This window comes from Aulonocara stuartgranti (genome assembly GCF_965226115.1).
Source record: "Aulonocara stuartgranti genome assembly, chromosome: 19".
NCBI classification, from domain to species: domain Eukaryota; kingdom Metazoa; phylum Chordata; class Actinopteri; order Cichliformes; family Cichlidae; genus Aulonocara; species Aulonocara stuartgranti.
This window is the reverse complement of record NC_138955.1, coordinates 19,334,708-19,346,939: the sequence shown is the minus strand read 5'-3', so window position 1 is coordinate 19,346,939 and position 12,232 is coordinate 19,334,708. Positions and strand designations below refer to the sequence as shown.

The 12,232-nt window shown below is 43.5% G+C and overlaps 1 protein-coding gene across 2 annotated transcripts in view; it reads right to left on the bottom strand.

Moving 5' to 3' along the window:
* The window catches only part of runx3 (RUNX family transcription factor 3), a 48,606-nt gene extending 38,098 nt beyond the window's left edge, over positions 1 to 10,508 (bottom strand). The window contains exons 1-2 of one of the 2 annotated variants that reach the window (XM_082517344.1): positions 10,261 to 10,508; positions 9,782 to 9,894 (exon numbers count right to left, since the gene is read on the bottom strand). In XM_082517344.1, coding sequence (XP_082373470.1) covers positions 9,782 to 9,839 — 58 coding nt within the window. In that variant the 5' untranslated portion in view covers positions 9,840 to 9,894; positions 10,261 to 10,508. Of the gene's footprint in view, positions 1 to 99; positions 155 to 9,781; positions 9,895 to 10,260 lie in introns of those variants that run through there. The other variant, XM_082517345.1, reaches the window with a different exon arrangement.
* Between the last annotated feature and the right edge of the window lie 1,724 nt (positions 10,509 to 12,232).

Below are 12,232 nucleotides of genomic sequence, written 5' to 3'. Positions count from 1 at the left end.
GTCACCACACACACTTACTAGAAGGACAGCTAATACTCAGAGACATTTATAGATACACAGCACAGACACCAAGATTGCAACCAGACTGTGTGTGCAAACCTTTTCCTCTCTGGGCTGCTACTCTGACTGCTGAAGCCATCCAACCTCCCAGCAGTTGAACTTCCCTGTGTCTCTAATGGAGTCTCTCTGTCAGATCAAACAGCTCCCACTGGCGAGGAGAGGAGACAGATCGCAGCGCTGGAAGCCGTTCAGTCTGACAGCCCAAACACGTTTGACTGGCAACGCAGCCTGCGTCTACTCTTCCATCGCTGGAGATCCCACACAAATATAGTAGCGCCACCAGAGAGGGGAAAAGGGGGTGAAGAGTAGGGAGGGGGTAAAGGAGCCCGTCAGCTCAGAAAATAAGTTGTGAGGCGTCCCGCTCGCACAAAAGCAAAGCCCAAAAGCTCGGCTTTTTCTCAAAATGAAATCGCATGTGAGCCGAATATTAGGAAGTGCACATGGCTTCCAGCAACCACCAAGCCATTATAGCAGAGGCTGTAAACCACATTTTCACCAGCAGACAATGCCTCTTTGTGCGTGTTGTGTGGCGGTCCCCACTCGATGGCTCTCAAAGAGAAACGCTACATGTTTAAAAGCTAAAGAGAAGTATAGCTGATGAAGAGCAAGTGTCACTTTTAATATCTGGTTAATTAGTGGCAGTCGTGACAGGAGGGGCGAGCAAGACAGTCTGCCCTCGTTTAGCCCCATGGCGAGGGAAACCTTTGATGTGGTTGCACATGGAATGCTGTTGTTCATTCCTCTCTGCAACAAAAGCCACATGTTTTACTTTTTGAGACGAGGTTTCTGTTACTTTAAACTGTGAAGGAGCACGGCAAGGTATGTAACGTGTGACACGAACGGCACGAATGCTGACAGGCAAAACGCACGAATGTTTTGTTATTAGTGGTGTTGTGCATTTAAAATCAAAAGCCTTAGTCATCACTGCTCGCTGTGCATGTGCACACATTCAAAGTCGCTTTACGGGGACACACAAATCCAGACAATGTTCATGTTTTTGACTTTTAAGCTGTTGTCATCAGCGTTCGTCTCTTCCAGCTCCTCTCGTCGCTGAAGGGACTCTCTCTCGAGGGTCATTCCAGGTTCTGTCACACTCATTCAAGTGCAGAGAGACTTCAAAGAGCCCCCAAATATTGAATTTGCATTTATTTCCCTCTTCAGAGGGTCAGCCTCCCGAGCACCATCTGACTCACTGCAGAATTCGACCAGATTTGAACAGGAACCCGGCGCTGGTTTCCTGACAAGTGTCCATGCCACTTTCCTCTGCAGACGTGAGACAACTCTTGGAAAGTACTCGACTGGCCCTCTGGGCTTTTCATCGTAAGGAAACAAGGGTGTGGTGGCCCTCAGCCTGCAAGCCAAACAGTTTTGGAAAGCACTTAGATGCATAATACTGTCATCCCTCATAAATTTAATCTTTTGCACAGTAAATGATTATTGTCAATCACTGCGATTGATTACAAAGTAATCCAAAAGAAAGTGAATTATCTCCAAATGTCACTCAGTCTTGCATGTAGCCATGTGTCTGTGTGTCTTTTTTGGGTCGATTCCCAGTTTTAGATTAAGTAAACTCAATTGAAGGCAAAAACGTATTTTCACTAGAGTCCTTCCATTCAAGTCATTACGCCAGTCAAATACTAGGTATAATTGTACTCCAGGAAACCATCCGCGGGTCTGAAGTGACTGAATGTTTCCTCTCATCATCTCCATCACTAATCAGCAGTGGCATTGCCCGAGTACAGTTAGCACCCCGGCCACGTGGAGCTTGCATAGTAAGGCAGGACTTTCCCTTCTTTGACTCAGAGCCTGAGGCGTCCATCGAGGCTTTGCTGTAACTGCACTCTAATCCCCTGATTGCTGTGTTTACGCCCGGCATGTCGCTGCTCCACGTCAAGGCGGCCACAGCTAACGACGAGCTAATGACACAACGATGACAAGGAGCGTTTGTAAACCCAATCAGTAGCCTCGAGTCTGGCTGCCTGGTGATTAGGTTAATCAAACTTTATACTGGCTGAAAGACTGGCTTGCTGTCTGCCTCTTATGTCATCACGCTGATTAAAGGGGAAAAGCTGTGTTCACGTCCATCAGGCTCGTCTGACATACACATACACACACACGTCTTTCTGCCAGGTTGGCAGTGTTAACAGATTCGGCTGTCTTACTATAAAAGTGGAAAGATGAATGCCTCCATTTAGCTGAGAACTTCATCTAACGTAGCCTTAACCAATCAGCTAGATAACCATGTAGCAAGAAACTAGATTAGCTATTTAAAAAAAAGTTAACAAATGAACAGATGACCAAAATAAAGATGCTAAATATATAACAAATAGTCAAAAAGGGCTAAAAAACACTTGAAATCGCTTACTACAAGTACACATACATAAGATGAAACTGTTACCTAACATTGTGGCTAATTAGAGGCTAACCATGTTGAAAGAGCTAGCTAAAATTCTAAATAACAATTTGGAAAATTCTTAGCTACCGGTATGGATTCGTGGTTGAAAGGGCTAGACAGAAGAAACCATCTTGAAATGTTGCCTAAAATAATTGATAAGAATCTGAAATTGATGACTAAACATAAAGAGTAGCAACTAAAAGTAAGTAAACCAGTTCCTGTTGATACCTGAGACAGTGGTTTAGGCGTTGTCTCAATTTCACTGCCTCTTACCCGAATTCAGCCGAAATAGTCTTCAGCTCATGGATGGATAGATGTAAATGGTAAATGGTCTGTATTTGTAAAGCGCTTTCCTAGTCCTTAAGGACCCTAAAGCGCTTTACACACTCAGTCATCCACCCATTCACACACACATTCACACACTGGTGATGGAAAGCTACATTGTAGCCACAGCCACCCTGGGGCGCACTGACAGAGGCGAGGCTGCCGGACACTGGCGCCACCGGGCCCTCTGACCACCACCAGTAGAATGAGACATTTTGATAACTGAAAGCACACATCGTGATGAAGATGTAGTTTAACATTTCTTGAAAAGGTTTCTTGACTCCTTCTTACTGAGCTTTAGGGGCAGCCCAACTCCAGATGTTGGGGACCACTTCTACAACACTTCATATCTAACAGGATAAAATAAATTGAGTCTCTTTCCAAGTCACAAGATTTTCAAAGTTTTACAGTCTCACAGGAAATGCTTATTTGGTTACCACCATCTCAGTCCCGACATTACAGTAGTAACCACAGTACACAGTAGTCGGTTAAATATTTTTTTAAGCTTGCAACACCTTATAAAATCATGAAGGCGGTTGCTGATATTTTCCTGTTAAGTCCTGTGTGTGTTTAGTCACCATGTGGGTAATTCTGCTGGACTAAGGCATCAGGAGACCATATGTTAGTCCTGACCAGCTATTATGGTGAGGTCAGACAGCATTTACAGCGGGGAAAACGTCAAAGTCATCATGTTGACATGCACGGTCCTCTCTGAGTCAGCACGGGGAGGAGTCTGGCGGTGGACTTGGATATGTGCGTGCACGCAGCCTATACACATCACCGCCGGTCTGTACGTTTACGCTCGTGACGGCTGCGATCGTGAGAACGGTATTTGCAGCAGACAGAGTGACCTCAGTGCAGACAGACTAAGGAGAAGAAATGGAGGGGCCACTTCTGCTGCACAGCTGAGGGGGAATCCCTGGCATGGTGTTTCCTACTGAAATAATACAGAAGTGAGCAGCTGCAGAGAAAGTACAGGCTCCCTGAGTTTACTTTAGGGCAAAAACCTGCTGCAGCACAGGGACAGGAGATCGTTATCTTAATTCTGCATGAAGTTTCACAATGTAGACAAATACGGGAATAATATACGGGCAGCATTTGTGGAGGAAGTAGATAGTAATTTTAAATTAATTTAAGGAAACATCTTTTTTTAAACGAGTAGTCAGACATTTTGGGAAATATACTGGAAGAAAAAACTTAATTGAGAAACAAAGCGTAAAACTAATTTTGGCTTTTACAAGGGGGGGAGGGGGGCAAGTGTCAGACTGTTTCTTATCCAGACGCTGCGACTTCCTCATCGCTGAGCGCTTCAAAAGACACAGAATCTGACCACAGAGCCGTCAGACACATGATGCCAATTGTCATTATTATTCTTTAGCTTTTGTAGCTATGAAATAAAACTGTTAAAGCCAGACGCAGGTTTGCCACACTTGCTAAGCTAAGCTAACTGGCAGTATCAATACTATGTGAGAGTGATATCAGTCATTACATCTCAGACAGTACGTTTTTCCCACGATGTCTGACTAATTCCTCAGTAATATGTTGGTCATAGTAATACGTCTTTGTTTTGGGTTTTTTTCCCAATTTGCCCACCCCCACCCTCTTCAGTGCTAAAGACAAAAAGCACATTTAGTTGGCGCGTTACTGCAGCATCGTTACTCATCCGTTTCCCCCGATGAGCCTGAGAGAAAACTAAAATCCCATTTTTGAAATGCTCTTTCCACAAAAATCAATTCCCTGTGGTTAAAGTTATGTTTGAGGGGAGGGAAGAAGCAACCCAAAAAACATATTTTATTGCAGCAATGACAATTAGCTGTATGTAAACAAGTCAAGAAAAAAAATTCTGGGAAAATGGAGGAAAATAGAGAATCAGAAAACATTTCATTGCCTGCAGCCGCTCACATCCTATCATTATCTGCATTTTTCCTCCACCGTAATTAAGTGTTTTCTTTATTGCTTATGGGAAGGAGGATAGGCTATAAGGATGTTTTGAGCATGATTAAAGTTGGTCATAATGAAGTGAAGATTCAGTGTGGAGGAAGGATTTTTGTCTGTGAAAAACACTGCCTTTAATCCTTCTGATGGTGACAGAATGAGTTGCTCTGAGCCTTAGATCTTTGCTAACCTTTCACACATGATAAAGTACTCTTTCTTTGCTCGCCATTTCATTTAAAAAAAAAAATTAGAAGTTTCTGCCTGCTGATATGTTTCTGAACATGTGGGATCTCCATAAGTTTGAGTCAGTTTATGTGCCGCGGCGCAGACCCATGCCTGCCCATTAAAGTAATTTGTGGGTTAGAATGCGACTGTAATGTCAAAAACAAAAGTGCGCAGGAATCGGCGTTGTGCTTAGTCACAGGCAGTTTTTGCTTCACCTCTTTTACTGCCGCAGAAGAGATGCTGTCGACAACATCAGCCTAACGACAAAGGGAGGGGTCCGAACAACAAGTCCTCTTCATCTGAGTCAAGCGCAGGACACGGCTCTCTAATTGTAGCCAAATCCCTGAAAGCAAACTAAGCCTGTGATGAAACAAATGCTTATTTCAGGTTTTACTAAGAATTGTTTATCTTATTTCCAGTTTTGCCGAAAATTGCAAGCAAATTCCATGCACCGGCATAATTGCTGCATAAATTTAGGTTAATAATACATAAATTAGCTAACAATAATACTCCTGTTTTTTCTGCAATCCCAGCCTTACCATGTAATAAGCTGTGAGGCCGGCCTGTGGTTTAGGGCGTAGGTTTAAAACAAAATTAAATAGCCAAATTGCAAGAGGAGCTTTTCCTTAATTTAGCTGTCCGCTGTGCAGGATGAATGAGATCATGAAGAGTCTAATAACAGTTTGGATTTAATCATTTTAACGTATGAAATATCATCAGCTCGTAAGCGAAGCAAATTAACCGTAAAGAGATGACTCACCAAAGTTGAAGAGACTCATCCGGTATGGGCATTACTTTTTAGAAATAAAGCTCGAGAGTTTTATATTGTGATCATTTCCACCTCATTATCCAATTACAAGTCTGCATATTTTCCTCCAGACATACAGTTTGTTCCCGAAGAAGTTGGTCTAGACATCATAAATTCCTCTGACATCGCTTGCATCATATCAGGAAATTTTTCAGTCATTTTTTAAAAAAACGCTCTGTAATTCTTATGTAAGACTATAGTGCATTTTCAGTTCTCTTGCTTCAAACGTCAGATTTCTCTCAGTAACACACCCGCAGGAAGTTTATTGCTTTCACAGCAGCAATGCATGGTCAGATTAGAGTTTAACGTGCGAGGAGCCGAGTCGCGCAGCAGCCTCGGATCGTTTGCACCCTTCGCAGGATGCCGGTTCGCAGCCAGCACACCTCCAGTTTACTTTCCAGCAGATTCACAGAAACATGCCGGGAGTGTTTATTGAAAGAAGTTGCTCAACCTTTCAGAGCGCTTTTTTATTTTTTTAAAGTCGGAGAAACCTTTAAAAACAAAAATCCATATTATCAGATTGGCTGCAAAGAATTTGGCCCCTGTGGTCGCTTGCTAACCACCAGAAAATTGTATTTACTACTACACTTAACACAGCTTTAACCTTGACCAGTGCAGAGCCGCTGTTTTCAGCCAAAAGTCTGCAAGGGCGGAGGCACGTTTAGGATTAGTCGACCACATAATCAGCACGCCCCTCTGCATGCTCTACCTGGAAGCCATCTTACTGGCAACCCTCCCGCTCCCCACCCCCTCCCACTAAAAGTGTGCCCCATAACGTTGTGTTGACAGCCGGTGAAAGCAGCGAGACGGACCAAAAAGTAAATAAGTACCTCCAAAAACATTTACAGCCCTAATCAAGTCCAGAGCGCTGCTTCCATCCAATATGCCTTCAGAGTTTTATAAATAGATATTACACTGGGCTAAATTGGAGACAGGATTTCGCCGCTCTGTGGCTGTCATGCGTTTTCTATTATTTGCTTTCACTTTAAAATATTGGAACTCTTAATATCTTGTTACAGATTTCAGCCAGCTCAGCCAGTCTTTTTGTTTTGGCGTCACTCGGGGGCCTCGCACTCAGCAGGATTTTGAACGGGCTCCAATCAAGCATGTTAATTTAAGAGAGGAGAAAAAAACATTCACCATGTGACTTGTTATTAATAAATTCAGCAGAGGCCGGCTATGTGTTCAGTTAAATTTATAGCCATTTTTTTGAGCTACTGTATAAGGCCTTTTTATTTGTCAGTGGTTCTGAGGCAGAAATTCATCGTAAGTTTTATCCTCTGTGAATGATTCATTTTGATGCATATAAAGGGTATTTTTCTCATACTGCCTTTTCCCCCTTTCTAACACTTGTAGAGCAAACAAGACCACCTCCCAGAAGCCTCGAAAATACAACTCATTCTCACATACGAGCCTTCACTTCAATTCACGCAGCTCAATAAGCCAAACATATAAAACCATTCCCACCCTAATAAACTGAGGCCTTTTTCTCCGCCACAAAGGGAGCTGGCTCCCAAGAGTGTTAAAAAAAATCAAATGGGACTCTTGAATGTAAAACAGCCTGCAGGGAACACAGCGGCCCTTCCAAGTGGAGGGAAATGTGGTGACAGCTACTGAGCCAAGGAAATGACCCAGCACACAGCTGCTGTAAGGCAGGTACCCCACCTGATGCAAACGCTGCCAGCACTAAGGATCGGAAAAGTCAGTAAAGTTTATACAACCCTGCTTCACGGGGGGAAAGTCCAGTGTTTTTTTTAGGAGCTACCGAGTTTTTTGTTTTTTTTTTGTTTTTTCAAAAGGTCTCAGAAATGCTGCTTTCTAATTAAATAGTGGTGCTGATGTGTAAGGGTTAGCAGGTGTAGCCTCATTGTGGTTTTTATCAGCAAACTGCAGCAGCTCTGCGAGTCTGCATCAGATTACCATGTCGCAAAGCTCTCCCCGTTGCTGCCTGTTTCTTTCACAACGTGCTATCAGACTATTAGCTTTTTCTTGTGATCTATACAAAGTTAAAGTTGACGAGAGCAACGGTGTCTGTTCCCTTTGTGCGTGTGTTGTGCGCTCATGTGTGTCTCAGTGTGTGTTTGTGTCTCCATGAACTTTAGCGGAGGACTGAGGTTTCTGAGGTGAGGCGTCCTCTCGCTTCTCACGCGAAGTGCATCTGATGTTGCACATCACATGTGTCGTCTGTCTGCTCTGTGAGATCGGTTGAAATATCTAAAGTTACCGAAATAACACTTATAGACCGAAACCGTCTGTGTATGGTGCTGATATTTTTGTTACAGTCTTTGTTTCCTTTTAGCTCCAATGAAAATGTAACATGATTTGAAACAACAAGACATGTTAAAGATCAGAATGATCTTGGATGACTGTGTTTTTCTAAATGAATAAGATGCTAGTATTTCCTGACATCTGAGGAGATGAATGCAGTATTTCCATAAGCTTCACGTCACACTGCATTAAAGTCAGAGCTCAGGAAGCCAGACATTTAACAGTCTTCTTGATTTTCTGTAACCGTTCCTCTTAATTTCAGTTTGATTTGAGTCTAAAAAAGAAAGCATTGGCCAAATTGCTTTGCCTGTGTAATGCAAGTTGTTAAACTAACCGCTGGGGTATTTTGCTTACATGAGGTAGTCCTGGTTGGAAATGCTTTCAGATTGAACTGGGGGATTTAATGAGTCTTGGCCTTTGTTCTCGTGCAGTTCGGTTTCAGTCTCCTGACAGAGCGAATTGTAAAAGGATATTGCATGTTCACTAATGATTTCCAATGGTTGATCACCATTTTAAATGCTCGTCTCTTCTTTTCCCCACCCTTCTGACCTACTGTCTCCTTCTGCCACCTCAGTGCTCTGCTAGGGTTCAAAAACAAAAAGAAAATCAGGTCCCCCGAAAGCACATTACGTTAGAGGTTAAAAGACAGCAGGCGTGAACCCTGAAGTTGGTGACACACTGATCTGTAAAACGGTGAGGAGATAAAGGGATGCAGATCCAGCGGTTAAAGAGAAGAAAAGGGGGGCCTGAGCTTGTCATGAGGAAACTATAAATGCCTGAGTGTGTGTAGAAGCTGTGAGAACACTAGAACATCATCTCCTGTCACTGCGGTTCCACTGAGGATATCAGAGGATTGCTCTCATGTGAGACACAGATGTACAGAGTGTGTGAGGCTCTGCAGATTTTAAGATATACTCTGCAAACAATTACCAACTGGTAGTGCTTCTCCTGTGGCTGTCTCTAATTAACACGGCAACAAGGCCTTAATTGGGGGGCGGGGGTATCTCCTTTTTTTCCCTATTGCCTCTCAGCGGCTGTCTCGGTGGCTGTTTGAGGAACAGTAAGAAAAACTCGGCCACCGTCGGATTAACAACTCGAGTGTCAACGCTGCTTCGTCTCAGTGTTTTTCACGACTTATGGGAATAAACAGGATGAGGACTGAAATCAGGTAAACGTTGCGCTCTCGCTCTCCATCTCGAGAGCTTAACTGCAAATAAAAAGCCGCCTGATTGGAATTGCCATGGCAACAAATGGCTTCTTCACTGAGGCTCGTCACCGAGCATAGTGCACTCACCTCACCGCACAGACCAAAAGTACCTCCTGGAAGTAAAGCAGAGAGAGCCTAATATGTTTTTTCTTTTCTCTTTTATTGTATTGCCGTGTTCCAGTAAGGGGCCCAGTCACATGGAGCCTCTGAGCTCGTATTCTCACTGAGAGAGCGCCGAGTTTCACTTGATAATGAATGTCTGTGGTGAGAATCCCATTATGGCGCTACTCCATCAAGCCTACAGAAAACACAGGAGCTGAGAGGCCTTTATGGGACATATCAGATGAGAGCTACTGTGCAAATCACACCCTCCTTTATGAACCTATTTCACAGCACACGTGACAGACAGATAAATGCATTCAAACGCTACAAGAAGCAACTCTCACATTTCACTGTGGAACTGTCAGTGCTTTTTTTGTCAAACTGACAGCACTGCACGTTGAAAACAATGGTCAGAGGGTGAGCAGAGCAGAGTGGAGAGGGCAGGATCAGCACTTACCTCTTAGTAGACTGCTGCTGTAGTTGGAGAAGGAGTCAAAGATGCTGTTGGATGCCATGACAGAGAAGTCAGAATGGTGTGGAGCCCTCGCTGAAGTCAATCTCCACAGACTTCTGAGAGAGGGGGGCAAGAAACAGGAGGATTGAAACACAAAAATAAAAGTGTAGCATAAAAAGAAGTGAAGGGAGGAAGGAGAGCACAAGAGGACAAAACTCCTGGAGCTCCGAGACTCTTTGCAACCAAGAATCTAGGGTTTGTGACTACCACAGGAATCCCAAGCCACAAGCTTGCAGAGAGAGCAGCAGCATGTGTTAGCAGCAGCACCACAAGACATTTGAGAGAGAGAGAAGTGAAGAGAAGAGGGTCAGAGGCAGAAAGAAAGAAGAAACAGAAGAAACAGCAAATGTGGTTGAGAGAAAAACAGTTTAAACAAAGGCAGGCATCAACATTTGGGTCTCCAGGTGCGGAGGTGGACTCACCAGGGCTGGAGATAAGAGGGGGCCCCACCTAACGGTGCCCGGGTGGCGTAAGTAGGCTGACGGGGGCGGGGGGCCGCTTTTGTGGTGGTCTGTCAGCGGCCTGAAGGTCTGAGGTTAGCCAGCTAGCTTGTTAGCGTGGTCTGTCTCTTTCTCTTCCACGATGGTGGCGGCCTGACTGGAGCGTCAGTGCTAGTAAAAGGCTAAAAGCCACAGTCTATCTGCATCCTCCTCGCCATCCTCCACACAGACACACACTCCCCTCCGTGAGTGGTGGAGCCCACGTCACATGTCACGTGAGGTCACCAGGCCTTTCCCTCCCACCCTCCTTCCCCTCCCTCCCGTCTTCTCCTATCGTCTTTGCCTTTTCTCTGGTTTCTCTTTTCGGGTTGTACTTTCCATGGTTCTTCTTCTCTGACTCGCCGTCTTCATTCTCACTTTTCATTGGTCGTCCAAGTTTTGGAAATATTCTATTTTCTTTTGAGTTCAAACCAGGCAGCGGCCTGCGTCGCTGTGGCTCACTGAGGTTTGCAGAAAGAGCACTAAAAACCACTGCAGAGGAGCTGAAGAGACATTCAGATGTATTAAGCCCAAGACAAACACAGGAGAGAGAAAAAGACAGGACTGAATCAGATGAGGAGAAATAGAAAATGAGAGATAGCTGTGGCTTGAGGAGACAGGAAAGTGTTGTCTCTAACTGCCGAACAACACTGAGCATGCTGTGTATACTGTGTATGTGTGTCCTGTGCTAGTTTTATGTTTGTCTGACTCACGGCACATCTGTGTTTGTAAGAACCGGTGGTTTTGGGCCTGCAAAACCTCCACCCTCACTTACCACTTGATAGTATCATAATCTTAGTCTCATCAGAAGCCGAACGGCTCGACTCTGCCCGGGTTCTCTCCTCTGCCATCAGCCTTTGAAGTTCCCTTTTTTTCTCTCTTTATTTTGCCCTCTTTTATATTCATGTACATTTAATTCTCACACAGCTGAACCTGCATAATGCAAAAATAAAACTTTGTGTCCACGTCACAAAATCTTTAAATATTAATTATATGCGTCCCTTTTTTTTTCTAACCTGAACTTCCTTATGCAATACAAAAGATATTTTTATAAAACTTTAGTATTTGCGGGCAACTGAAGTCTCTTTCCCCTGTGAAAGTGCAAAGCGATTTAACCTGATTGTGGTTTTCACACTTTTTCATTTTCTGGGTTGAATTTAAGAACGGAAAAGTGTTCACTGATGTGGCTGCTTGTACTACCCGAACGGCGTGAGCCCAATATGTGATAGCATATCACATATTGTGTTATTTTTGGAGATTTTGAACTATTTATTTGGAAGTTTCATCTGTAGTTATGAGCAAAACAGGAAATGGTTCATGTAGTTTCAGACTGCGAGAGAAATTAAGGCGCGGCACGACAGGCAAAAAGATAGTTAACAGAGATTTTGTTTCTACGGTATATTTTGTTTCAGACCGGTGGGAAGAAGATATCAAAATAAACCATCAGGTGATATTGATGCAAATTAGAGCATAATTAATGAGATAGAATCATCACTGAGTAAATTCTCATGGTGTTATCTGTCACTTCATTTCTATTGAAGATGCATGTGCATATCTCCATATCTAAGCTGTGTTCTCAAAATGACTTTGTTCACATGCACTTGGCTGTGCATCACCTCGACTGTAATACACCAAACGTTCTTTTATTTGGTCTATAGCCTCAAACTTTCTGTTTTGTTGTTGACAGTGTTTTATTATTTATGAAGGAAAGATAAAATATTTTCTATGTCTTTTTTCTTTTTACACCTTAGACTGTACCAAAAAAAGAAACCGTGCTCTAAAATGAAAGTTTCAGAATGAACTTTGCACCTGACGTTATTCACTGTTTACATCTCCTGGGAAAACTATGCAAATCGTGCTTACTTAGACAGATAGCTCTTCATGTGCGTATTGGAAATACTCAAACTATTTTTAA